The following is a 27511-nucleotide window of genomic DNA, read 5'->3' on the forward strand; positions in this document are numbered from 1 at the left end:
GACAGCGGAGGCTGGCCCGGAACGCTTTAACATCTTTGTCTAGACAGTCCCTGGATCTCAGTCACTCGAGCACTTATTGAGCACCAATTGTGTGTAGGCCCTGGACTGGGCGACTGGTACGCAGAGATGACACAGATGCAAGCAGGTGACCCCCAAACACCCCACTCCGCGCCTCACACCCTGCTGAGGCCGGGGAGGCCGCCTGGGGCCCCGGCGGGCGGCGCGGGACTCGCGTGGCGCGCCGGCGCTGGCCGCGGTGTCTCCTCCCCTTCCTCCTCCCCCGCCCGCCCGCCCCTCCCCCGCGAGCGCCGCGGCCGCCCCCACCCGCGGGATCCCGGCGTCCGTCGCCGGCTGCCGCGTCGCCGTCGGCGGTGGTGTGTCCGCGCGCAAAGCCGGCGTGGCGTGGCGGCCGCGGCGAGAGGGCGCGGAGGCGGGTCGGCTCCCCCCACTGGGGCCGCGGGCGGCGGCGCGGAGCGCAGCGAGCGAGCGGAGGGAGGCGGTGAGCGCGGGGTGCGAGGGACCCCACCCCCGGCTCCCGCGGGCGCCCGGGCCGCAGGGCTGGGCCGGGGAAGGGGGCTGTCACCCCAGGGCGGGAGGCGGTGACGAGCGAGCTCCTGGCTTCGCCCCTCGGTGGCGCGACCCCCAGGGGCCTGGGCCGCGCCCGCAGCGCCCGCATCCCCGCACCCCCCGCACCCCGCATCCCCGGGGCAGGGCGCGGGCCGGGGAGGGGAGCGCTGGGGCGCTGAGGGGGGAGCCCCTGGGGGTCTCGAAAACCGCGCCCCCAGCCCAGCCCTCCCTCCCGGCCTGCCCCGGGGGGGACGCGGGCGGGGCGACCCCCGACGCCCCTTGCTGCCCCCATCAGCTCCCCATTGTTCTCAGCGACGCTCTCCCAGGAAGGGGGGAGGGGGTGCCGCGCTCGCCTCTTAAAGGGCCCTCTCCCCCTCTTGTCTCCCGGCAGGTCGCGAGCACGAGTGGGGTGGGGCGTGCCCACGGGCCCCCGCCCCCCTCGTCCCCTCGTCTGCCCGCCCAGCTCCGGAGCCGCATCCCAGGCGCGCCGGCCGGGGTCCGCGCCGCACCCCTCCCCCGTGCGTTCTGCGGCCACCCGGGGCCTTCCAGGACACGCGGAGAGGGACCGAGGGGACAAGGACGCCCCCTTCAGCAGGAACTGCGGCGGGGGCCCGGGGCCGGGGCCGAGGCCAGGCGAGCAGCGCCACTGGAGCCAGGCGCAGGGGCTGGGACGCCACTGGGGCGCACGCAGAGGGCTGGCCGAGCCTGCAGGAGCAGCAGGCTGGGCCCGGGCCTCGGGTGACAGGCTCTGCGTGGCCAGGAAGAAGGACGGGAGACCGGCAGGGACGAGGCTGGACCTCGAGCAGGGGCAGCTGCCTCCCTCCTTACCCGAGCCGGCCGAGGAATTCCGAGCCCTGTTTGCTCGGTCCTGAGAAAGACACTTGGCTCCCCGGGCTGCCCCTTTCTATCTGAGACTGCCGTCTGGGGAAGGGGTCCTGGGAGCTTGGGTCCCCACCCCACTTCCCTTTCCCTGAGGCCTCTAGGCCTCAGAGAGGCCCCGAAGGCAGAAAGGAGGCCAGGCAGTCCTTGCTGCCCTCCGGGAGAGAGGAAGTCGCTGCCTGAGCCGGGCCCAGGAGCAGCTGGGCCCTCCACGGCGGGGACCTGGCCCCCGAGGCGCCGGCGGCCATGTCGCGGCCAGGCCCGGGCGGGATGGTGCCCGGGAACGGCCTGGGCTTCCCGCCGCAGAACGTGGCCCGCGTGGTGGTGTGGGAGTGGCTGAGCGAGCACAGCCGCTGGCGGCCCTACACGGCCACCGTGTGCCACCACATTGAGAGCGTGCTCAAGGAGGACGCCCGCGGCTCCGTGGTCCTGGGCCAGGTGGACGCGCAGCTGGTGCCCTACATCATCGACCTGCAGTCCATGCACCAGTTCCGCCAGGACACAGGTGAGAGGCTCCCGCCCGCCCCTTCCCGCCCACCAGGCCCCGCGGCCACGGCCTTTCAGGGCCGGATGCTGAACTCCCACACCTGCCGGTCCGGCCTCCCTTCCGCACCCCCACACCCCCCAGAAAAAAAGGGCAGTCCCGCCTGGTCCGGTTCAAGACCTGGATTCCAGTGCAGCCTCTTAATATTAACTGCGGGACCTTGGGCAAGTTGAATCATCTCTCTGAGCCTCAGTTTCCCGGTCTGCAAAATGGGTAGATCACGCTCTCTTACCGCTGCGTGAGGATTAAATGAAATTGTGCTCACTGAGCACACAACCTGGAAGAGTACCAGCACTCAATTATTGCAGAATGAGGGTTTTGCATGCACTTCCTCGTTTGATTTTTTTTTCCCCGACAATCACAGGCGGTAAGTCTTATTATTGTGTTGTTATTATTGGTTCCATTTTACAGATAAAGAAACTGAGTCTCATGGGAGCCGAATGATTTGAACTCAGAGCTGGGACTTGAGTTGAGGCAGCTGGATGCCAGAGCCAAAGCTCTTAACTGGCTCTGAGTGGTGGGGGGAGGGGCAAAGTCACGGTGGTGGCCGTCATTGGGGGGGTGGAGGGTGTTGGCGGTGGGGGAGGGGGGGATGGAGGAAACAGGTTGGTGATTGTGCTGGTGGTGGCGTCACCGTGACAGCGGAGAGGCTGACGGTGGCGTGCCGGTGTCGGCGGTGGTGCTGGTGGTGGCATTGACTGTGGAGCTTGTTGACGGTGACGATGCCGATGGCTGTTTGGTGGCGATAGTGGGAGTCGTGGACGGGCTGGTGAGGATGGAGAGAACGGTGTTGGTGGCAGTCTTGGTGGCCACATGGCGCGGGCGGCGCCGTTCGGCGGTGTGGCGATTGTATCGGTGCGCGATGGTGCTGTCGATGCCTGTGTCGGTGGCCACGTGGCAAGCGATGACGGTGATGACGTGGCGAGGTCCCGCTCGCAGGCCGACTCTCCCGTGTTCTGGGGCCCCGCCCTGACTGTGAGCCACCCCCCCCCCGAGTCACTGCCCGGGGGGCCCGGGGACAAGATTGGTGGGCGTCGGGGAGTGACCAGGTCCTGCCTCGTGGATGCCGCCAAAGAATCCGGCCACGTTTGACCCCCGAGGACCAGCCGGTGGAGTCTGGGGGCGTTCCCGCCACTCTCTGGGCGACAGAACTGCACGTAACAGCCCCGGGGACAGGAGGGTGCCTCCCTCCTCCCTAGAGCCGTGTGGTCCGGTAGCGCAGCCACCAACTGCATGTGACTATTTAAACTTACATCAATGAAAATTAAGTAAAATTTAAAGTCCAGTTCCTCGGTGGCACTAGCCACACTTCAAGTGCTCAGTAGCCACACGCGTGTCTCGTGCTGCCTTGCAGGACAGCGTGGCTCCAATGGCATCGTCGCAGGGAGTGCTGCGGGCTGTCCCGTTCTAGAATGTTGCTTGGTACCTACCCGGCGCTCACCAAGTCTTGAAACACAGGCGGGTTCGTAACAAGTGGCTATGGATGTCACGTTTTGGTACACCTGGTTTCCACGACTCTGGGCATTGCCCACTTCGCCAGCGGTGCCAGTCGCTCGTGCGGTCCGTCCCTCGCCTGTCTGATCTGCTGTGTGTCAGATTCCGCGCTAAGCACGAGAACACAGCAAGGAGTGGGTAGGGTCCTTGGGACAGGTCTGCGCTGAAGGGCCGGGTGTGTCCGGGAGCGAGAACACACAGAGTCGCACAGAGCATCGTTGCAGGCCTGAGAGCCTGGAACTCGGGGCGGGCTGGCCTGAGGAAGTGACGTTTGACCAGGGCTAATGGAGTTGAGGGGCCAGTGTCCCAGGCAGAAGGAACAGCCCGTGCAAAGGCCCTGGGGTGGGCAGGCGCAGCGTGATTTCAAGTCCATTGCGTTCACTCTAAAGGCGGAGCAAGCTAAGACTGGGCCAGGACCAGGCGTTCGGGCCCGGACAGCTGTGAGAAGGACTTTGGCTTTGAGCCTGAGAACAAGGGAAGTCGTCTCCTGTGCCTCGTGCCTGTCCTCCCAGAGGGGCCCCGAGACCCTGATGGAAAGTGTGAAGTGTTGGGGAAGCCTGCCCCGTTTCAGCCCAGGGGTGGCGGGCAGGGGCCTGAGAGCAGAAACGGGGGGCTTTCTCCTCGCTGTGGCTTCAGAGCTAATGCCGGGTGTGGACATTTTCCAGGACGCTTGGTGGGGGGCTGGGTGGTCCTTAAGAGCAGGGACAGACCCTCCGAGGCCACCAAGTTGGCAACTTTGCCTCTGATCCTCCTCCCCTCTGGGGGCCCCTTTTCTGTTCCCGGCACCCCCACTTGGGTTTCTGAGTTCCCCAGACCCCCGAACTCCCTCCACCCCCCTTTCAGCAGGCCCTTTACCCTCTATAGCGCTTTGCTCTTTCGGCCTCACTGGGTCCCCAGAAGCACAGCTGCAGTCACTTCCCCACACCCCTCCCCTGGGCTGCTCGCGCCGCACCTGCCCCGTTTGCCCCGGAAAAGGGAGAAAAACCGCTTCTCCTTCTACAGGCTCCCGGGAGCCTGCCAAGACCACTCCGCGCCAATGGGGGAGGAAGGCCTAGAAACCTCTTAGGGGCTGGCAGGGGCCCTCGGATGCCCGGAAACCCGCTGGGGGGAGGGGCAAGATGGCTCCCCGCCAGACGTGCTAGAGTTTGCACCCTGACCTTACCCAGGAGTAAAACAATGTCAAGAAAGCACATCTCGTCCTCATTGGTGATGGTCTGGGGAAAGCCAAGACCAGCAGGAGCAGACCTGAGCGCCAGGCAGGTGTCCTCACTGCTCCAGGTCTCAGTTTCCACATCTATGAAGTGGGCGAGAGCATGGCATCTCTATAGCAGGATTTTGGATTAATAAAGAGAACTGAAGGCGGGCGCGGTGGCTCACGCCTGTAATCCTGGCACTCTGGGAGGCCGAGGCAGGAGGATTGCTCGAGATCAGGAGTTCGAAACCAGCCTGAGCAAGAGCGAGACCCCGTCTCTACTGTAAATAGAAAAAAAGAAATTGGCCTACTAATATATATAGAACAAATTAGCCGAGCATGGCGGCGCATGCCTGTAGTCCCAGCTACTCGGGAGGCTGAGGCAGCAGGATTGCTTGAGCCCAGGAGTTTGAGGTTGCTGTGAGCTAGGCTGACGCCACGGCACTCACTCTAGCCTGAGCGATAAAGTGAGACTCTGTCTCAAAAAAAAAAAAAAAAAAAGAGAGAATTGAGCCAATTTTACCCCACAAATGTGAACTAATCACCCACTATGCACATAGCATGTGCTCACCAGTGTGGATGGGAGAGAGACAGGTGTGAGATCCTAAATCTTGGAAAGATTCTGTGACCCACATATGCACACAAACCAACATAAAACTGTAAAACCCAAAACTTGTGTGTTTGTGCTCAAATGAACACAATCCTCCCCCTAGATTTGGTAATTGTAAACTTCTTGATATTTTCATTGAAGCCAAACTTTCATTTGGGGGAGAAGTTGCCCTGGCTTTGCTGGTACCCTAGCACAGGAGTGGCGGGCTTCTTCTGGCCCAGTCAGATAATAACTATTCTAAGCTTTGTGGGACCTGCGGTCTCTGTTGTAACCACTCAACTCTGCCATTGTTGTGTGTGAGCCGCCCCAGACAATATGTAAATGAATGAGTGTGGCTGTGTTCTAATCCAACTATTAATAGTTCAATTTCTGGACACAGACATTTGAATTTCATATCATTTTCACGGGTCATGAAATCTTCTTTCTTTCAACCATTTAAAAAATGTCAAGGCCGGGCGCGGTGGCTCACGCCTGTAATCCTAGCACTCTGGGAGGCCGAGGCGGGCGGATTGCTCAAGGTCAGGAGTTCAAAACCAGCCTGAGCGAGACCCCGTCTCTACCATAAAAATAGAAAGAAATTAATTGGCCAACTAATATATATAATATAAAATCAGCCGGGCATGGTGGCTCGTGCCTGTAGTCCCAGCTACTTGGGAGGCTGAGGCAGGAGGATTGCTTGAGCCCAGAAGTCTGAGGTTGCTGTGAGCGAGGCTGACACCACGGCACTCACTCTAGCCTGGGCAAGAAAGCGAGACTCTGTCTCAAAAAAAAAAAAAAAAAAAAAAAAAAAAAAAATGTCAAAATCGTTCCTAGTCCCTGAGCTACACAAAAGCAGGTGGCGGGTGACTTGGGCCCGTGGGCTGCGGTTCCCTGACCCCTGTCCTCACGTGTTCTCAATCTGCCAGGGCGTAGGACGGTGCTGGTGCCACGGGCCACCCCGCGTGGTTTGTGTACACCTCACGGCGTGTGCATGCTACAGTTACGTGTGCGTGCACACGCACAGCACCAGCCGGCTGGGACGCCCCTGAGCCACACGCACCCTGTCTATGGTGGCAGAAAGCCCAGGTGTCACGCTGAGCCACCGGGGAGGGGCCAGGCCCTGGCCCCGCGGGGCCGCTGTTTGTTCAGCCGCTGCACTCTCACCTCTCCCCTGCCGGGCTGTTTTCTCTGCTCGCCTTGGGGGGCGAGGCTGCCTTTGAAGCCCTCTGGGTCCGAAGCCCCCTGTCCCCACTGGACACGGGAGCCCCCACGTGGGGCCCAAACGCCGGGCCCCTGGGCGGTGGTGTCGTTAGATCATGAGATCGCCCACAGTGCGGTCCCCGGCGCAGGGCTGCGACGCAGGGCCGGAGGCAGGGACAGGGGCTCGCTCGGCAGAGTGTTCTTCCTGGGGGGCCGTGTGCTCAGTGGCCCCCAGAGCCTTCTTCGTCTTCCTCTGTCTCCAGCCGTCCCTTCCCCGGACAAACCAGGAGGAGGAAACCGGGCTGACAGTTCTGCCCAGATGGAACCAGGAGCCATCGGGGTCTTGGGACGAGGCGGTTGGCTGTGACCAGCAGTGGGGAAAGGTTTGGGAATGGCTTTCTGCCCCCGATGAGGGGGACACACCTTCTTAGGGGTCATGGGCATCCCCTGCCTTTAGGGCAGTGGCCTCCGAGGGCCACACCCAGACCCTGGGTTTTCCACCTGGTCCCCACAGCTGGACAGAGGTGTGACTCAGGCACTTCCCTGGCAGTGCCCAGATTGCTCGCTGGCCTCGTGTGGCCGGGAGCAGGCAAGGGGCCCCTGTCTGACTGGTGTCTCCATGTCCCTCTCCATCTGCTGCTGGAGAGACTTTTGGTGGCCTTCTGCCCATTCTGCAGATGGGACAGCTGAGGCTGAGAGAGGCCAGACTGGGGACCATCCCAAAGCTGCAGGCACGGCTGTGTCTGGCGCTCCCGGGCTCTCAGGCTGCGGTGACAGGTGGCGGCTGGTTTCAGGACTTCCCAGGCCTACGCCTTTCCCTGGAGGGCTGTGGCTTCACTCAGTCCTGGTCCCCTCCCTTAGGGGAAGGCCCTGTCCGAGGACACTTGGGCTGTTGGAGACCGAGCAGGGCCCCCCAGAGGGGAGGAGCAGCCTCCAGAATTCAGGGAAAGCACCTCTAGAAGTCAGGCTCCGGACGGGGACACGGAAGCCCAGTGAGGGTGAGTGACTTGCCCAAGGTCACACCGCCCATCACTCCCACCTAGAACCTAGGCCTCCCACGAGCAAGGTGACAGCCGTTGCCAGGGCTGAAAGTGCCTCCCCCCCTCTCTCTCTGCTGGGGCTCGTTGCCAGGGTGTGAACCCGACAGGGACAGCGCGTGCCGCCCCGGAGGCCCAGGGGGCCCGTCGCCCTGCTCGCGGGGCCCCTTGGGACCCTCTCCCAGCCAGTCGGGGAGGCCCCGGGGGCCGGGCCTGATGCCAGGGACGAGAGGGCTGCGTGCGGGGTTGGGGAGGGGTCCGTCTCGTGGTGGCGGCAGGTCCAGCCAACCCACCGTGAGGGTCTCCCGCGACCGCCCGCCACACTGCCCGCGTGTCCGCCACGCACACCTGCCTGTGGCCTCTGGCTGCTCGCCTAGCTCCAGGAGCGTGTGGACGCCCCCACTGCAGCCGTGGACTGGACGGCCACCGGCGCCTGCCCGGGGTCAGAGCCCGGGCTGGGCCTTGGGGGCCGGGTGAGAAAGACGAGATTAATCCGGAGCCTAATCCGTCAATTTCACATCAATTTCAGAGTCTGGTGGCGCTAAAGGCGGCGGGGAATCGTGGGACTGGCAGGTGAACCCTCTGGCTCGGGCCAACAGATACGGACCCGAATCCCAGCTTGGCCCCTGGCTGGCTGTGTGACTGTGGGCCAGTTCCTTGACCTCTCTGAGCTTCCCTTTCCTCCCGTCAAACGGGGATGAGAGGCCTGCCATGAGGATGAAGTGAGATAATGCGGTAGAGCACAGAGAATACTCCTTGGATCTCACGCGCGAGTAGGGAAGGATTTTGACGCCCCGCCGGAGGGGGGCAGGGTGCTTTCGGCCATGCGGCGCGGGTGGTGTGTGCCTGGGGCCTCTGAGAGGAGGACTTCTTGGGGGAGGCGTCGAGCGAGAGTGTGTGGCTTGGGTAAATAGAAGGACCTGGAGGGACGCTTGCGGCAAGGCCCTGCTGAGAGCTCAGGCTGGCACGGAGGGAGGAGCTAGCAGAGGCCTCTTGGGGCGCGCGGGGCCTGGCAGGCGGGGCTGCCAGCTGCCGCCTTTAGCGCCGGGCCCTGGGGAGCCACGGGGCAGCACCAGCCTCATCCATCACGGGCCTCGGAGGCCAGAGCCGGGCGGGTGGGGCGGGGGCTGACCTGGGCGCTTCCTACTGTCTGGGCTCCCTTCCCCCAGCCGGCGGGCGCCACCCCATTTTACAGGCAGTAAAGCTGAGGCTGGGGGCGTGAGAGCCCCCTGCCCCAGCTGGGAAGAGTGGGCCCCTCCCAGGCTCCCGTCCCGGCTGCCCCAGGACCTTGGACAGTGCCGCCGTGCCCTGCCCGCCCTGGGGGGTGGGGTGGGGGTTCTGGGACGCAGCCTCATTTCCTTGTCCTCCTGACACCCTCCCAACCCCCTCCCTGTCTTCTCCTGCTTTCTCCCATCCCCAGTGTCACCTTCCCAAGCGCACTGTGGCACCTGGAGACAGCGAGGCCGCAGGGCTGTGACGGGTGGGAGGGTGCTAAGGAGCGATGGGGACAAGGGTCCCCATGGGGACGTGACAGGGGACGTGATGAGAGGGGGAGGGGGAGGCCAGGACTGGGGGTGCCGGGAGGTTGGGGTGGGGTGGGCCTGGCCACAGGGCCTCCAGGCACCATTCAGGCGGTGACAATGGGGTCCCCAACTCCCAGCCTCCCGGTTGACACAGACGCTTCTGGTACGGGAGGCCGGGCACCGAGGAAGTCCCGGATGTGGGGCTGTCCTTGCCCTTGGGGCCCCAGGAGCTGCCAGGCTGGGGGCCGGGTCTCGCCCCCGGGGCCCGCATGCTGTGTCCTTGCTCCGCCACCCTGGCCAGGCGCCTGTCCCTCTCGGGCACCTCCCGTCGTCCCTCTGGAGCTACTCCAGGCTGCTGCCTCCACCCGCCCAGACAGCGGTGGCAGCCGGTGACGGGGTGCAGGAGCGAGTCTGGCACCGGCCCCGGAGCCGAACACCCTGAGATGCAGAACAAAGGGCGAGGCAATCAAAGGAGGTGGCCAGGACAGTCCTGGCAGCAGCCGCGGCAAAGCCGCCTCTTGTCCTGATGACAGGCTGGGCCCTTGTCCTTCCCCTCCAACTGCGGGCAGAGCCTCAGGGGAGCGCAGGGTTTACCTGAAATGTCCCCGTCTTGGAGCCCTCCCGGCCGGGTGAGCACCCCAGCTTCCTCCGCTCCAGGAATGAAGGTTCACTGATGCCAAGGCGTTAGTCGCCTGGAGCCGGGGAGATGGCAGTCAGGGGCCTGGGTTCGAGACCCGCCTCCAATTTGCCAGCTGACCTCGCCCAGTTTCTCTCTCTGTGGGTCAGTTTCCCCGTCTACGCGGACGCTGCGAGCTCAGACGCTTACGGGGCCTGGGCAACCAGTGGAGGCGGGCGCGGCGCCCGAGAAGGTAGAGATTTTCACACGTCTTGTTCTCCGGTGCCTAGTATGCAGTAGGTGCTCAATAAATACCCGAAAGCACGAATGGGGCGAGCATAACTCAGCTCCTGCTAACTGCTACCAAGGAGGCCAGTCCCCGTGGCCACGTCCTCGGGTATTTTTTTGGGATTTTGAAATCCAGACGTGTGCGGGTCTGCCCTGGTGTTTAAATGTCGGTCACTTTGAAGATGTAGCTAGCGTGTGAGCCGCACGCACCCCAGCCTGCGGTCCCGGCCCCATCGTGCGGGGCGCGCGGTTAGGTTCATTCCTGTGTGTCTGGTTCTCCATTCATTCACTGATGCATCTAGCATTTTCCACGTGCCCACACCCCGCCATTCCCCTGGCCACAGAGGGATGCTAGGGGGCTGCAAACCAGCCCAGGCTTGGAGGGAAGACGGACGCCTCAGCACCCGGGGGGCTGCGTGCTTTAATGGGGGTACTGCAGGTGCAGTATTTTGGGGGCCCCAAGGAGGAAGTAGTTATCCCCTAGCGTGGCCCAGAAGATTCCAGGAAGATTGAGAAGGGGCTCACCAAGAAGGGCAGTGGGCTGGGTGGCTGGAAGGGCATGCTAAACAGGAGGAACAGCATGTGCAAACACACAGAAGCACAGCCGCACAAGGCGTGTTCAGAGGATGGCTGGAATCGTGGTGCGGTTGAGTGCGAGGCCGTGCGGACAGCTTGTGACGGGCTTCAGAGGCTGAGCTAAGGAGCTTAGGCTGATTCCTAAGGGCACTGGGGAGCTATGGATGGGTGTTGAGCAGAGGAGTGACACGGTCACACCTGAGTTTGTGAAAGGTCTTCTTCCGGCTGCCATGGGAGAATACTCTAAAGGGTGGAAGCTGGGACAGAGAGCGGGGCAGCTCCTGCAGCAGCCCGGACGGGCCGTGGTGGATGGTGGCTTGGGCAGAGTGGTGGCAGTGGGAGTGGGCGGGGTTCCAGTCCTGGCTGGGTTCAGTCCTGGCTTAGTAGCTTGGTAGCTGTGTGACTTTGGGCAGGTCACGTCCCCTCTCTGTGCCTCACTCAGCGTTTGTATAAGGCAATGATGGTGATGGCTAGCATCATCAATATTAATGTCACTATTGTCATAGAAACCTACCCCACAGCGTGTCTTGTGGATTAAGAGTTGGCTTCAATGAAGTCCCCAGAACAGTGCCCGGCCCTCCGCGAGCGCTTACTGTTTTTATTACGATTATGCCCATTTCACAGACCAGGAAGGAGCAGATCTAGGTGGTGGGGGACCCTTCTGTCCCCTCCCCTCCATTTCCTGCTCTCCGCAGCCGGATCCGAATCCGAGTGTGTGGGACCCGGGAGACCGGGAAGCCGCCCCACGGCCACGGGCTGTGCACAGCCCGCCAGCGCGGCCAGCAGCCTCCGAGGCGGGGCCACCTGAGCGGACGCAGCCCCTCGGCCCCAGGCAGGGCGGGGACCGTCTCCGCACACCCTCTGCCACCAGCCTGGCTCCAGGCCTGCGGAAACCACTAACGGGCCGCAGCTCAGCTTGACGAGTCCCGGAGGAGAGGGGAGGGAACAGAACGCCGCGGGGCCATCGATCACGCGTGGGGCGGGAGCCAGCAGGCGGCTGAACCCCGGGCTGCGGTTCGAGTCCCAGCCCGGCCGGTGCCTGCAGCCGGACTCCCACGTCTTCTCCAGGGGCCTCAGTCTCCCCATCTGCCAAGTGGGGCCAGTTACGGCGCACAGGCCTAGGGCGGCCGCGGGGCCTGGGCGGGGAGGCGAAAGCCCTCCGCAGGGCAGCTGGCACGGCGCCCTCGGTGAAGCGGAGTCGCTCTGCTTGTCGGTGCTGTCGTCATTGTCGTCCTTGCTGCTGCCGTGGGGAGGACGGAGCGGCCCGGCCACCTAGACGGTCGGCAAGGGAGCGAAAGGAGAAGCGGCTGTTCAGAAGGTCCCGCGGCAGTCTGGGTGGAGCCTCAGCCGTGTCGCTTGCTCCTGGTGTAACCCCTTGTGCCTCAGTTTCCCCCTCCAGCGCTTGGGCTTTCGGGACTAGATGGGAACGGCCAAGGCAACAGCGAGCAAGGCCGGGGGCCTGGGCCACTTCCTTGCGGATCGCCCTGGGCACGTCCCCACCGCCCCGAGCCTGTTTCCTCACCTCCCAGACGGGTGCCGACACCCCTCCCCGCCTCCAGGGAGGCTGTGGGGCTCAGCGCGTCCGTGGGAAGGGCCCGCTGTTGGCGCTGCGGGGCTGGTGGCGGAGCCGGCAGGAGCTGTCACTGGGCCGTCAGCGGGTGCTCAGCCGCGCCCCACTCACTGCCCAGCCCCCGTCCCGGGCCTTGCCCGCACCTGACAGGATGTCCACAGCCGCCTCCCACGGCCCTTCCCGGCAGGGTCCGGGTGCCCCCACGTGAGATCACTTCCCTCTAGGAAGCCACCCCCAAAGGGAGGGCTTCCCTGTGGGGCCTGTCGAGGCTGGCCCAGCCCAGGGAGGAACTGTTCGGAGGCCGAGGGGCAGGCAGGAGGGCTCAGGGCCTTCCCCGCTCCATGGAGTCAGCTACTTCTTGGAGGGGGGGGGGCTGTGCTGAGACACCCACACAGCCCACCTCAAGGTGAGGAGTTGGGGGTCCGATCAGGACCATGCCCTCAGGGCAGAAACCGCACACGGCTAAACAACAGAGGGCAAAGCTGAGGTAGTGAGCTCCCCGTCCCTGGGAGTATCCAGTTGGCTAAGTTGAACCCTTTAGAATCAGTCCAACCTGGGTGTTCCTTTTCTCCATGAGCATCATTCCCCACCCTCTGCTCTCACCCTCCCAAGAGTTCACCTCTCCAGGCCTCAGTTTCCCCATCTGTGAACTAGAAACACTCCCTGGATCTCTCAAACTTGTTCTGTCTCTTCAGCCACAGCTGTCCTTGTACCCACTGCACTGTGGCCCACTTTGCTCTTGGCCTGTCTCCGACAGTCTCTTTGTGCCAGTGTCTCTCTGTGTCTCTCTGTCCCTCTCTCTGCCCCTGTCTCTGCCCCAGCCACGGAGCGGTCCCTGGCTGCTGTGGCCATGGCCGCCCCCACGCGGTCTCGGGTCCCGGCTCCTGCAGCCGCCCGGCTGACAGTGACCAAACCCCCTGTCCCCTCAGTGCGGCTGGGGGCAGATCGGAGTTTTCCAGCCAAATGTTTAAGAAGCCCAAGCACAGAGACACAGGCCAAGCAGGGGCACTCGTGCTGGACACGGGTCCCCAGTGCCATGGGGACGCAGACCCTGCAGCCAGCACAGCCGGGGGCCCCACAGGCCGAGAGAGGCCACCAGCCGGAGGCCCTGCCGGTCTCCCAGGCTGCACAACCTCCCGCCCCTTCTTGGACCCATTGTTCTGGCTGAAAATCTAGGCCAAGGCCACTGTGGAGGAGACGGGCCGTTTCCAGGGCCACTGCCTTGGGGATCTCAAGATCCACGTCCAAGCCGGTCGTCAGGGACCCAGCTGCGCCCCGCCCCCAGCCTGGTGCTCGGCCAGCGGCCCGCGAGGGGGACAGAGGGACGAGGACGGGCAGGCGGGCAGGGCCGCGCCGCGGGGTGCGGGGCCCAGCGGGGAGGACGGCAGCTGCCCTAATTACTCCAGCTCTCCGGGTTCCAATCTCGTTTCAAAAGGACTCCAGGGACACAGCCTTTAATAACTACCAGTAAACAGGCAGGAAAATCGATACCGGGTAAACAGAGCCCTGGAGAGAGGGAGGCCGGGGCTGGCCGGGCGACCAGCTCCCAGAGCCCTTTGCGGCGGAGCTGGCCGACCCGACTTTGGAAACCCTCTGCCCCTGAGAGTCCCCCCCTGGGACCCCGGGAGGCTTTGCCACCCACCCCCGGGCTGCCCCCGCTCCAGCCTCCACGCCCTCCCCTTTCCCACCGCCCCGAGCCCCTGCCTGTGCCCGGTTGGTTGCCCAGTTCGGTGGCAGACGCCCCTCGTGTGCCAGGCTTGGTGCCTGGCGCCCTCGAAACAGAGTCGTGGGCCTGACCCTGACCCTGTCCTCCCAAAAGTCACCCACCAACGAGAGTGGCTAAGAACAAAACGGTGCTTGCTGTGGCTAAAATTGGAACGGTACAGAGCAGATTGGCGTGGCCCCTGCGCAAGGATGACACGCAAAGTCGTGAAGCGTTCCATATTTAAGGGAAAAAAAAGAACAAAAACAAATGATTTAATGACAGTGCAAGGACAGACAGGCAGTGAAAAGCTGTGTATGCCACCTGTAGCAACAGAACAGAGAAGTCCTTGCTGGGAGAGGTGAGCGTGCGAAGGGCTTTGTTGGATGAATAGGAGTTCGCCAAGTGAACAAAGGCTGGGAGAAGGTGAATGTGGGTAATATATGTAATAATAGCCATGGTAGCTGACATTCATCAGGCACTTACTGTGTGCCAAGGGCTCTACTAAGCACCTTTGCCACGTGTCATCTCATTTTGTCCCCCAAATTCTTTGGGGTAGGTAGTAATACCTCCATTTCACAGATCAGTGCACTGAGGCTATGTAGGGAGCCAGGATTTGCATAAGGCCCGAGACACTTCCGAGTCGCTTTAAGCTCTTCGCTCTGCACCCCTACCCCGACCGTCCCCGGCCAGCTCAGGGCCCGCGGTGCAGGCAGATTCCCATCTGTCCCTTCCCACCCAGCGGGCCACAGCCCGCAGGGAGCACAGGGAGGCCCGTGCTGATGCTTCAGGATCATCCATCACGGCCGCTTATCTTGCACAGGGGGAAACTGAGGCCCTGGGAGGGGAAGACCAGCACACAGGAGCGCGTGGGAAGAGGATCCAGAGCTTTCTCTCTAACGAATCCCCTCTCTCGGGCCTGCCCAGGAGGAAGCACTCCCAGGGAAGAATCAATATGCACACACTCAATTAAAATGATAGATCAGGCGTCAGAAGGAGGCTGGGCCCGAGGCCCAGGGGAAGCTTTCAGATGATTGGCTGGGGGCATCATAGGAGCCCTGGGACCTTACTTCCCGGCGCCGGGCCGCCAGTGCAACCTCCCCACCCCCTCCACCCTCATAGCAACAGCTCTGTGCCTCAGTTTCCCCAGCTCTCAGCGTCCGTCCAGTTGGCAGGGGACAGGGGTGGTCTGTAGCCCCCGGGATTCTGACGGAGGAGAGGGCAGAGGACAAGCCCGGTCAGCCCTGAGTAGGGACACAAGTGAGGGACAGTCGCAGCCGGGAGACTCTCCCACGGCAGGAGAGAGGCAGCCTGAGCGAGGGAGATGGGGGGTCCTCGGGGAGGACCATGGCGGGTCCCCCATCAGCCTGCAGATCCCTGGCCTGGCACCCCGGAGAGAGGCCAATTAACAGTGGAAGCGCCCTGCAAGCCGTGAGCGCCTACTGTGTGCGGGCCCTGTGCCGGGCATGGGGGCACAGCAGTGAGCAAGGCAGACGAGATCCCTGACTGTGGCTGGCGGCCTGGCAGGAGGCGACGGAGCGTGAAGAAAGCATGGCGACTAGCACATCACGCGAGGCGGTGCTAGGGGAGCTCAGAGGACAGCAATGGGAGGGCAGCCGTGTTAGAGGGGTGGCGCGGGGCGGTCTTTCCAAAGAGGTGACGCTTGAGCACACGCCTGTAAGAAACAACGGAGGAAAGCACCTCCACCTGGGTCTGGCGAGGCCGTGTGCCAGGCCGGGGGAACAGCAAGTGCAAAGGCCCTGGGGCTAGACGGTGCCCCGGCAAGTAGGCCTGGGGGGCCGGTGTGGAGTGAGCGAGGGCAGAGGCGAGGAAGACGGGGCCCCACAATGTGGGCCTTTCTAGGTCATGGTCAGGAATGTTGGCTTTTACACCAAGTGGGCGGGAGCCACGAGGATTTCCAGCAGAGGAAGGATGTGATCTGACTCGTGTTGAACGAGACCCCTCTGGCTGCTGCGTGGGAAACAGATCATGGGGGGAGGCATGGGTCATGGATTAACACCACCCCGTTTTCAAGATGGGGCCACTGAGGCCTGGGGAGGCATAAGGGACTTGTTCGCAGTCAAACAGCCGTGGAGTGTGCAGCCTTTCCGCAGGTGTACCGAGCAAAAGGATTTCATTGCATCAGCCCCAAGCCATAGAGCAGGCTAAAGGCTCTGAGAAGTCCTGCAGTCTGGACCATAGGTTGTCTCTGGTGAACCCAGTTTCCCATGGAGGCTTGATCTCAGGGAGCACCTGGATCTTTGGCAAACATGGAGCAGGGGGTGGGAGTAAATCCTCAGTGCCTTCGTTCAGGAAAGGGGGTGCGTGACACCCCCCCCCCGGGTAATCGTGGAGTTATCGTGTGGATTTTGCGTGAACACTAAGCACGTGGCCCTCCAAGGAGAGGACAGGCAGCAAACGTTTGTTGAAGGAACAAATAGACAAACAGATGAATGAAAAAAAAGCAAACAAACAAGCGGACGTAGGAATAGCCACTGCAGGGGTGAGCACAGGCAATGAAGGAATCAAGGAGTAACTGAACCCCAAATGGATCAGTGTGCGAGCTAATGAATGAATTCATTCGTTCCTTCAGTACATATCTCTGCAGGGCCTGCTGAGTACAAGTGCTGGGAATCCAGCAGTTAATGAAACAGAGGGAGACAGAAACCAAGAGAAATGGGGAAAATATAAAGTCTATCTGATGGGGAACAGGGAGGAGGGGGGTGTGGGGTGCGCGGTTTGAGACGGGAGGGTGGTTTGAGACGGGACGGTGGTGCGTGAAGGAATGGCTGGTCGCGGGAATGAAGGACTGAGCTGAGGACCTGGATTCCCCGCGGGTTTGAACACGAAGCGGGATGGACGGACTGCAGACGGGACGGACCGACTGAGGAAAGGAGTCTCGGATAAACGAATGGAAGGAATGCATGGCCGCGCGGACTGAGGCATGAATAAATGAATGAACTAATGAAAGAACTGCTGAGTGAGCGAGCGACCTAGTGCTTGGGCTGATAAACTAATGAATGAGCAGGTTGATGAATGAGCCGTTGAATGAATGCGTGAACTAACGAAGGGGGACGCACTGCAGGCCACCCGCCTCTCTGCGCGCCCGGTGTCTGTGCCCGCCCGGCCAGGCCACCCGCCAGGGCCTGCGATGCCGCCTCCCTCCCGCGGCTGTGCTGACCCCCTCTCCCCCTCTCCCCCCTCCCCCCCTCCCCTCCCCTCCCCTCCCCGTCCGCAGGCACCATGCGGCCCGTGCGGCGCAACTTCTACGACCCGTCGTCGGCGCCGGGCAAGGGCATCGTGTGGGAGTGGGAGAACGACGGCGGCGCGTGGACGGCCTACGACATGGACATCTGCATCACCATCCAGAACGCCTACGAGAAGCAGCACCCGTGGCTCGACCTCTCGTCGCTGGGCTTCTGCTACCTCATCTACTTCAACAGCATGTCGCAGATGAACCGCCAGACGCGCCGCCGCCGCCGCCTGCGCCGCCGCCTGGACCTGGCCTACCCGCTCACCGTGGGCGCCATCCCCAAGTCGCAGTCGTGGCCCGTGGGCGCCAGCTCGGGCCAGCCCTGCTCGTGCCAGCAGTGCGTGCTGGTCAACGGCACGCGCGCCGCCTCCAACGCCATCCTGGCCTCGCAGCGCCGCAAGGCGCCGCCCGCGCCCCCGCAGCCGCCGCCCGGAGCGCAGCCCGGCGCCCTCGCCGTGCGCCCCAGCGCCACCTTCGCGGGCACCGCGCTCTGGGCCGCGCCCGCCGGCAGCCCTGCGGAGCCCGCGCCGCCCCCCGGGGCGCCCCCGCGGAGCCCGAGCGCCCCCAGCGGCGCGCCCACCCCGGGGCAGAACAACCTCAACCGGCCGGGACCCCAGCGCGCCGCCAGCGTGAGCGCGCGCGCCTCCATCCCGCCGGGGTAAGACGGGCCGAGGGGGAGGGGTCCTCGTGTCCACGGCAGGCAAGGCCGAGCCCAGGGGTGGCTGCCCACTGGCGCCAGGGGCAAAGGATTATGATGACGATGGGCCCGGGCGGTGGCTCACGCCTGTAATCCTAGCTCTCTGGGAGGCCGAGGCGGGAGGATCGCTCATGGTCAGGAGTTTGAGAGCAGCCTGAGCAAGAGCGAGACCCTGTCTCTACTAAAAATAGAAAGAAATTAATTGGCCAACTAAAAATATATAGAAAAAAAAATTGGCCGGGCATGGTGGCGCATGCCTGGAGTCCCAGCTACTCGGGAGGCTGAGGCAGGAGGATCACTTGAGCCCAGGAGTGTGAGGTTGCTGTGAGCTAGGCTGACGCCACGGCACTCACTCTAGCCTGGGCAACAGACTGAGACTCTGTCTCAAAAACAAATGATACTGAGGATAGGTAATATGGACATCTAGTATTCACTTTGTGCCGAGCCCTAACTAAGCACCGTCACATGCCCCACGCGTTTGGGTGCACAAGGACGCCGTGCGGTAAGTGCCACAATTATCCCCAGTTGACAGATGAGGAAACCGGAGCAGGGAGAGAGTCATTTTCCCAAGACCACACGATTCACAATGCTGGTGCCATAACAACGTGGGCAGCTGTGCATGTTGCATGTTCCCCGTTTATTGTTTGCTAAACTCGCCACCTGCACGGCCTCATTGGTCCCCCCGCCCCGGGGGCTCCTGTGCAGGTATTACAGGGGGGAGGCTGCGGCCAGGAGAGGCATGGCACCTTCTCAAGGTCACCCGGGGGAGGAGTAGGAATTGGAGCCCAGACCTGTAGGATTCCACAGTCTGTGCCGTGCTGTCTTGGGATTTTACAGGACTTCAGTCTTTCGCCATCCCAGTCTGTGCACACCCCACGTGGTGGCTTGAGCAGGCGTCAGCCGCTTGTGCAAAGTATTCCCCCTACTGGCCACACCTGAAATATCACCGTGACTTGGGGTTAATGCTACGGTTTTCAAACTAGGCTCCGGGGCCTCCGGGGTGAGCGGGGATGGTGAGGGCTGGGGACTGGAAGGCAGGGGACAAGAGCCAGCCTCTCTGCGCTCGTCCTAACCAGAGCAGCCCTTTCGGGAAACGCTTCTATGAGTCGGCTTGCCCGGCAGGGATTCATTGAGGAAGGGAACCCAGGTCATACCAAGTTTGGAAATCCTGGTTAAGGTGTCCTAGGCCCCAAGATAGGGACCCAGAGTGTGGCTATCACCCGCCACCCTGGAACTGAATGGCAGGGGGGTGTGGCATGTCCCTGAGAGGAGGAGGAAGAGGAGGAGGAGGAGGGTGGCACCGAAAGGTAACTCTGTTTGTATACACCATGGCATGGCCCAGGGCATTGACAGTGATGGCCTGGGGTCACCAAAGGTCAGATCTGGAGGTGACCTTTGGGGTCGACACATCCAGGCCACCCCTCTGACTAAGGGGCACCCAAAGCCTGGGAAAAGGAAGGGTTGGGGCCTGAGCCGGACTGCGCCGTTCACCTCTCGTTCCTTTGAGAGTCTGACGCCCCCGAGTTGCAAGATCTGGGCCGAGTGCCTCCCTTCATGGAGCCTCAGTTTCTTCATCTGCCAAATGGGGGCAGAGCTCCCCACAGTGGGGATAGGCACGCAGTGTCTGCACCGGGCAATGGTGCCGCCCAGGCCGCCAGGATGACTTTCGTTATCTGGGAGAGGGCTGGCGCGGGGGCCGGGGGAGCTGGAATTTTCCAAGGAAGGACTGCAGCCGCCACCACCTGCCTGCATCACCCCTCCCTTCCCCTGCCCTTCAGGCCATTACTCTGGAGGAGAGGGCCGTGGGGACAAAGGGGGGTGGCCCCTGTGGGAACCCAGCCCCGGGCAGGCCCGGTGCCCACGGAGGGGAAACCTGAGGGGGGTCAGGGAAGCCTCCCAGTGGGGGGAGCATCGCCCAGAGCTGCAGGAGGGACTCCCCGCAGCACCAGTGCCGGCTCCCTGGGGGGGGAAGGGCACCCCAGGCAGGGCGGGACACGTACAAAGAAATGGAGGGAGGAATGAATCCGGAAGATTCTGGCGACCACAAACCGATAAGGCTCCTTTATGGAATGGTGGGGGCTGAGATTTTCCTTCCAAATGGGGGTACAGAGCTAGATTGTGCGACTTCAGGGAAGCCTGGGCTTGGAGCTGCCAGCAATGGGGAGCTATAGAGTGTGCTTGAGCTCAGGAGGGCTGTAGGGAGAAGAAAGATTTCTCCTTGGGGGTGCCGATCCAATCATTAAACAAGTCCCTCTCTGACCTAGGAGGGTGTTGTCCCTAGGCACGTGTCCCTCCCCCACAGTCTACATCATTTCTCCTACCCCCCCCCCTTGGGAACGGCTTCTGACCCTCCCCGAGCCCAGGCAGCGGCCTGGAAAGCGGGAGATAGCCAGGGCTCCCTCGCCCCCAGCCCCTTTGGGGACCCTCCCCAGCCAGACAAGCCTGTGTCAAGGCCCCCACCCCTCCATCTGCAAGGAAGCCTGGCCCAAGTCCCTGTCCCGGCTGGGGGGAGGGCAGGGCCCTGCAGCCTGTTGCTGGGAGACCGGAAAGGGGGAGGGGGTGGTAGACCCTGGCTCCTCCAGGCTGAAGCTTCTTGTTGCCAAGACAACCGAGGCTGGGGTACAGCCTAGGAGGGGACAGTCCTGGGGGCGCCAGGCAGCCAGGCCCCGCCACCCTGCCCTGGCCCTTCCCCCATCCTCCGTCTGGGTTTTGGGGTCTGTGTCAGTTTGCTGGGGCTGCCGTGACAAAGTGCCAGACTGGGTGGCTTAAACAGCAGAAGCCTGCTCTCTCGGCTCTGGGTGCCGGCAGCCCCGGGTCAGGGTGTCGCCGCGCTGGTGCCTTCGGAGGCCTCTGTCCTCGGCTTGCGGGTGCCCCTTCTCCCTGTGCCTTCCCGTCTTCCCTGGCGCCTGTGTCCCAGCTCTTCTCATGGGGACACCAGGCCCGCTGGGTTAGGGCCCACCCTAACGGCCTCATTTTAACTCAGTCAGCGCATTAAAGACCTTGTCTCCAAACACAGGCACGTTCTGAGGTCCTAGGGTTGGAGCTTCAGCCTAACGGTGTCTCTGCGTGTCTCTCCCTGTGTATCTCTCTGTCTCTGTCTCCTGCTCCCTCTCTCCTGTCCTGCCAGCCTCTCCCTCTCTCTCCCTGCTTCCTTCTCTCCTCCCCTCCTCTCTCCCCTGCTGGACTCACACGGACCCAGAGTCCCTTCCAGATCGGGCACACTTGAGGCTTCACCTCTCCAGCCTCAGTTTCCCCATCTGCCAAAAAGAGCCAAACCCACCACCTCTCGCACGTGCGGACTCGGGGCCGACAGGCCTGCGGACACACTCAGAACCGTCCCATGGCATCAGCGTGCCAGGGAGGGGTGGACTCTTCAGGGAGCCCTGACGTCATCCTTCTCACCTCCACCCTCACCTCAGCCTGGGATGGGGACCGGGAAGGAGGCCCAGAGAGGGGGGTCGACTTGCCTGGGGTCACACAGCCAGTGGGCGGCAGAGCGTCCGCCTGGCCGGGGTTTTTTTCCACTTGCCCCTGTGGCAGGGCGGGGAGCCAGCTGGCAGCCGGGGCTGGGGGACAGGCGGGGGTGGGGGAGATCCGCCCTGTCTCCGAGGGGTCAGTGTCCAGAGGAACCACGCTCAGAGTTTCCGCCCCACGTGGTGGGTGGGGGCAGAGGACACCTGCGGGCCTCTTTCCGTTTCCTGAGCGCCCCCTATGTCTCGGGCTGCACTTCGCGGCTCTGACGGGCATCGTCTCTCTCAGTTCCCATGGAAACTCAAGGTGGCAGGTCCTGCTGTCCCCCCTAGGATGGCGAGGCCCCAAAAGGCTAAGACACTTGCTCAAGGTCACGAAACTAGGACTCTGATTCCAAAACCCAAGTTGGCCGTGCCGGGCTGCCGCCACCCCTGAGCCTGCCCAGGCTGTGTCAGATCACGGCCCGGAAACGCCACCCCGATTCCCGTGTGACCCCAGCTGGGCCCGTCTCCCTCTCTGGTCTTCAGTGCTTGCACTTGTGAAATGGGATTGGCAACGCAGGCCCCTGTCCAGCACGAGGCCGGATGTCAGAGCACCCACACTTTCAAGCCTGCACCCACTGAAATCCACCCTCATCCCCGCCTGTCCCTATCAGACTTGTGCAGCACTGCCAACCCGATTGTCGCTAAAGAGATGTCATCCACGTGTTCGTGCTTTTGGTCCTTTAGTTGAGCCTGGGAACCTTTCCCTGTTTACTGACCACGAGTGGTTTCTTCTTTTGCGAATTCCCTGTTTATTTCTGCGTCCTTCTCTCCGGCTGTCCGTTGCTCTCCCTGCGTTAAGGGTGCTAACCCTCTGACGACCCTCTTTTCCCTAGTTTGATGTTTCTTTTTACTTGATGGCATGTGTTCGTCTGCTTTTGAACTCATGAACCCCTGTTTATTGAAGAAGTGCTGTGTGCCCGGCACTGTTTGTTGTTTAGACGCCACCGTGAGCTAAAAAGACCGTCCCTGCTCTCTTGGCGCCCACATTATAGTGGGAGACAAACAATGAGCAAAATAAGGAAATTCTAGAATATGGTAGAAAGTAGTGACTGCTACCGGGGAGAAATAAGGAAGGGAAGGGTGTAGGAAGTGATACGAGGGATGTGATTTTAAATACAAAGGTCCAGAGAAAGTCCTCACTGGGAAGGTGAGATCTGAGCGGAGATAGGAGGAGGTTAAGAAGCAAGCCGTGCAGACAGCAGGGCGGGACAGCTCGTGCAAAGGCCCTGGGGCAGGAGCAGGCCTGGTGTGCATGGAGGCTGGCACCGGTGAGTGGTGGGAGAGGAAGTCAGAGGGGAAAGGGGGCCTCTGGCACAGGGCCTGGCAGACTTCGGTGAGGACCTGGGCTTTGACGCTGCGTGAGCTTCGAGCCAGCGGGGCGTGAGCTGGGGTGAGACTGAGGTGACTGCGCGTTAACGGGCTCCGTCTGGACGCTGGGAACAGACCGCAGCCGGGCTGGCGCGGGAGGCAGAGGGGAGGCGGCTTTGTTGTGGTCGATGTGCTTTGGTGTTTTCCTTCCTTTTTCTTTTTTTTTTTTTTTTTTAATTTCTTGCAGTGATTTTACGTTCTTATTTAAAAGAACCCGCACTTGCTAGGTATTACAGAGAAATGGTTTGAACATGTTAAAGAACTGAACTGAAAGGTCCCCGCTGAAAAGTCAAGCCCCCCCCAACCCCCGGGCCTCTGGCCTGCCCCCTCCCCCCTTTTCCTGCCTTGCTGGTGTGTGTAGACTCTGCCTGCCACAAGGTCAAACCAGACTCCCCCCCCCCAGCCCCCACCTGAAGCACTTCCTGCCCTGCTCCCTGGGAGGCCAAACCGCACACTCACCCGTGCACGCGGCTGCCCCGGGGCGTGGGAACAGCCAGCCCTGCCCTGCCTCCCCTACCTGGGCTGGGGAAACCAGGAGGGTGGAAGAGAGTGTCCCGGAGCCCCGATAAATCTGAGCCCCAAATGCCAACCACACCTCAAAATGCCTCTCTAGGGGACATTTGCACGGTTTAGTCCCTAGAAAGTGGGTGGGGACAGGGGCAGAGGATCTCATTTTATAGAGGGGAAACTGAGGCCTGTGGAAGCCCTGAGGCTTGTCCGGGCAGACAGAGGCGCTGGAGTGAGGAAAGGGGACGTGAGCAAGGCCCCCAGACGGCGAGCGTGCGTGGGCCCAGGGCCTCCCAGGCTTCCCAGCCTTGCTGGATCCTTTAAGTCCCTGCACAGGGCGTAGGGGAGGGACTTGGCCCCAGGCTGGGTTCCCCAGGACTGTGGGGGACAGGGATTTGGCTACAAAGTGGAGGGAAGGCCCAGGCCCTGGCAGGAACCTCCGGAAAGGAGAAGAGCAGAGTGTGAGGGTCCCAGTGCATTGTCTAACTTCCTTCTCCCATGACGTGACAGTTTCACTTCTGCCCCTTCCTCACCCACTCGGACCCAAATGACATGGTCATGAGTCTCCCGGGCATCCCCAGGGGGCTGCAGGGTAAGTGGCAGGTGTCCTGGGGTCTCTGAAGCCACCGGGGGCCCTGGAAGCCATCATCAGAGAATGTGACAAGTCTGGGCCTGCTGGGGGCCAGAGGGGAGGGACGGGGGGCAGACTTTGGTGGAGGGATGGAAACTCAGCACCCTAATGGGAGTGTCAGGGTGGCCTCCTGCTTTCCTGGGGTCCTGACCCCCTCTCTCTAATGGACAGAGATGGCCACAGGGGAGGCAGATGGGGACCCCCTCAGCCAGCCTGCCCGGGGCTGAGCCAGCTCCAAGGTCTAGTTCAAAGGCCTCAGCCCACCTCTAGACGCAGAGGGCTCCGAAGCCTGGCTCAGATCCAGGCGGCTCCACAGACCAACCTGGTGGGGTCAGCTCTGGCCTCGGACTCGGAAACTCTAGGCCCCAGTGCCAGCTGCACCACTAACCAGCTGGGTGACCTCAGTGAAGTCATTTCCCCTCGGTGGGCTTCAGTCCCATCATCTGCAGAGTAAATGACAGATTTCATCTCATAAATAGATGCCATCTCTGCTCCGATGGTAGTGACTTCCTGGAGCACTGTATTGAGGAGGATTCTGAAGTTGCATCTTGGCTTAGTGGTAAGGAGTGCTGTGATTGATTGGTGATGCCTGCCATGGGTACGAGATCAGCAGGAGTGGTATGCGTGTCATGTGCTTGACATCCCTGCCTGTGGACGTGACCTTCCAGCCAGTGCAGGTACGGAACACGTCTTTGCTCTTCCTCTTTCCCAGGCTAATCCTGGGGAGATTTTTTTCTTCGTTGGGGCTTCCCGCCTCAGCCTCTAAGCCATGATGAGAGAGCTTGGTTTCATGTGGCGTTGCTAACAGCACAGACCCTGGAGCTGGGTATCCTGGGCTCAAATCCTGGCCCTGGCAACACTTACTGGCAAGTCACTTCCCCTCTGTGCCTCACAAAGGCACACTCACTCTGTGCCTCAGTTTCCCTCTCTATAGAATGGGATGTCCCAGGCTTGTTGGGACAATTAGATGACACAGTGAAGCCTTTGCCCTTGCTGTCTTGCCATAGCATCTGAGCACTTCCAGTTGCCACTGAGAACGCCCCGTGACTGTGTCCAGGTGGCACATTCATTGAGACAGTTTCTAGGAAGTCTCTGAGTTCCCTGAAACCTCACGGTGGCACTTCTGCCTCAAGTTGAATGGGGAGCATTTCTGGAAAATTTCTTAGAGAAACTTTGCTTGGGCTGTTCCAACAGGATGCCCCTTTAGCGTGCTCAGCTTAGAATAAATGTTGGCAAAGAACCTCCAGGGAGTAGGAGCTGCAGAGGAGGTTTCTCTGGGCCACCTGCTTCGAGGCTCACTTCAAATGCGTGCAGAGAACGCGTGGGTAGAATGTGCCCCCAGCATGTGCTCCTGGGTCAGCTGCTCAGAACATCCCCACAGAATCCATTCCCCCCTTCCTTCATGCAACAAGTGTCTATTGAACATCTACTATGTGCTGAGTATTGGGGGGGAGTCAGGCGGTCCAGGAAGGTCTCTCTGATGAGGTGGCATTTCAGCAGAGACCAGAGTGACCCCACCACTCAGGATCTGGGGGTAAAGCCTTCTAGGTGGAGGGCACGGCAAGGGCAGTGGCCTGTAACGGGACCGTGCTCGAGAGTGAGAGGAACAGCTGATGTGTCTGAGACGGAAGGGCGGGAGATGAGGTCGCAGAGGCAGGGACGGGCCAGGTCACGCAGGGCCTGGTCATGCTTCAAGACTTTCTAACAGGCCGGGCGCGGTGGCTCACGCCTGTAATCCTAGCTCTCTGGGAGGCCGAGACAGGTGGATTGCTCCAGGTCGGGAGTTCGAAACCAGCCTGAGCAAAAGCAAGACCCTGTCTCTACTATAAATAGGAAGAAATTAATTGGCCAACTAAACATACATTAAAAAAATTAGCCAGGCATGGCGGCGCATGCCTGGAGTCCCAGCTACTCGGGAGGCTGAGGCAGGAGGATTGCTTGAGCCCAGGAGTTTGAGGTTGCTGTGAGCGAGGCTGATGCCACAGCCCTCTAGCCTGGGCAACAAAGCGAGACTCTGTCTCAAAAAAAAAAAGACTTTCTAACATCGAGTCATGATTAGTACTATTAAGGTAAGGACAATGACAGGGGGTCTTTAAAGTAAAGTGGTCAGGAAGTCTCTCAGTTAAGGTGACATTTGAGCCGAGACCTGCACTAAGCGAGGGAGGCAGCCGTCCTCACGGATATCTGGGGAAGAAGATCCTGGGTCAGAGGTCAGCACGTGCAAAAGCCCTGGGGTGGGAATGTTCCAGAGGAGCAGTGGGAAGCCCGGGCCGGCCGGACTGGGGTGGGCAGGGGACAAATACCCAGGACGTGAGGCTCGGAGGCCGGCAGGGCCGGATCAGGAGGTGGGATGTCACTGGGCGAGGGGTGAGCACCGGGGGCACTGGAGCAGAGGAGGAAGGGCGGCAGAGACAGCGTGGCACCGGGGCCCAGGCCTGCCTGCTGGTCAGAGCAGGTGTCAGGGGTGCCTACGGGATCCCTCGGGCTCTGCCAGGCCGGGCCCCAAGAAGGCAGAGCAAGGGGCGAAGGCCGGCCCCGCCTTCCGGGGGGCCCCCAGGCACCGCGGCTTGTCCAGGCAGAAGGATGTTCTCACTGACTGGGAGGAAACAGCGCGTCCCACATCAAAAGGGGGCCGGGCGGCTCTCACGCTCGGGGGCCGTGGGAACTCTGCTACCCAGGTTCTCGCAGGAGGCCCGCAGACTGAGAGAGGCTGGGGGCCACCACAGGGTAAAATGTTTTTTAAAAGCCTCACCGTGATACCCCACTCATAGCCCTCTTGCCAGGAGCAAGACTGCCTTCTGCAACCCAGGGCTCTGTGGTTTTTCAGGGGTTCCAGACATTTTAGGGCAGCTGAGATCTAAATCAGTTAGGTACCCCCTGCCTTACTCCCAGGCCAAAGGCTCAGCACGACCAGGATCATCAGCTGGGCCAGACCTGGGGCATTGTGTAGACCTGGGGCAGCAAACTGGCTCTGCTGATTGACAGATACTGCCTGGAGAGCTGCTTGGCTTGAGAGAGTGCTGGGATGGATTAGTGATGCCTGCCACTGGTACCAGGAATTGTGCTTGGCCCTGGACATGTAGAATTTTATGGAATGCTTCATAGCAAACAGAGGAAGGCACCATATTGTCCCCGTTGTACAGATAGCCTCTTATGGGAGGTGAGATGGCATGCTACATGTCGCCCAACTGATTAGCGGTTGAACTGAGACAACGAAAGCACTGGCTAACTCCAAAAGCCAAAGCTCTTTGAGGGGCTGGAGGAAGAGGGGAAGCAGGATACCTTTTGAAGAACAGGGGCTCTTCATTTGAAGAGGGGACAATGACTTAGTCACAGGAACTGACATCAGTAAATATTGCAGAAGGGGGAACAAAATCTTCATCATCAAATGTCTTTGGAAAACCTGTAGTTATTATTGATTAACTATATGTCTTTATGCAGGACTTATCAGAGCCTTTTTAATATGCTCAGCTATGTCATGAATCTCTGAGAGGGAGACAGTGAAGTGTTTCCTAACTAATTTGTTCCCTGAATCCTTTTTTCCTGGAACGTTTTATGGGGATTAGTGCTTCATATAACAAACTTTGAGAGATGCAAGAATAGCTACATCACTAATAATTGAGTTCCAGGCACAGCCGCCAATGAGAGGGAGCTGTCAGAGCCAAAGTGCTCCCACCAGGGAGGAGGCCGGCTGTGGGGTGAGGCAGAGTCAGCACCAACTCTGGGGTGCACCCCACTAGGCCCCAGGCAGAGGTCCTGGCTA

At 61.4% G+C, this 27511-nt stretch overlaps 1 protein-coding gene and 1 non-coding gene across 2 annotated transcripts in view; both read left to right on the forward strand.

Moving 5' to 3' along the window:
- Window positions 1-940: 940 nt before the first annotated feature.
- The window catches only part of DTX1 (deltex E3 ubiquitin ligase 1), a 30574-nt gene continuing 4003 nt past the window's right edge, over window positions 941-27511 (forward strand). Inside the window, exons 1-2 of the mRNA XM_020282978.2 lie at window positions 941-1951; window positions 17016-17688. Coding sequence (XP_020138567.2) covers window positions 1693-1951; window positions 17016-17688 — 932 coding nt within the window. The 5' untranslated portion in view covers window positions 941-1692. The remainder of the gene's footprint in view (window positions 1952-17015; window positions 17689-27511) is intronic.
- Window positions 13919-14024, forward strand: LOC142863789 (U6 spliceosomal RNA). Its single transcript, XR_012914430.1, has one exon. It is a non-coding gene; the product is annotated as a U6 spliceosomal RNA (small nuclear RNA).

The sequence above is a fragment of the Microcebus murinus genome, chromosome 22 (assembly GCF_040939455.1).
Source record: "Microcebus murinus isolate Inina chromosome 22, M.murinus_Inina_mat1.0, whole genome shotgun sequence".
Lineage (NCBI taxonomy): Eukaryota > Metazoa > Chordata > Mammalia > Primates > Cheirogaleidae > Microcebus > Microcebus murinus.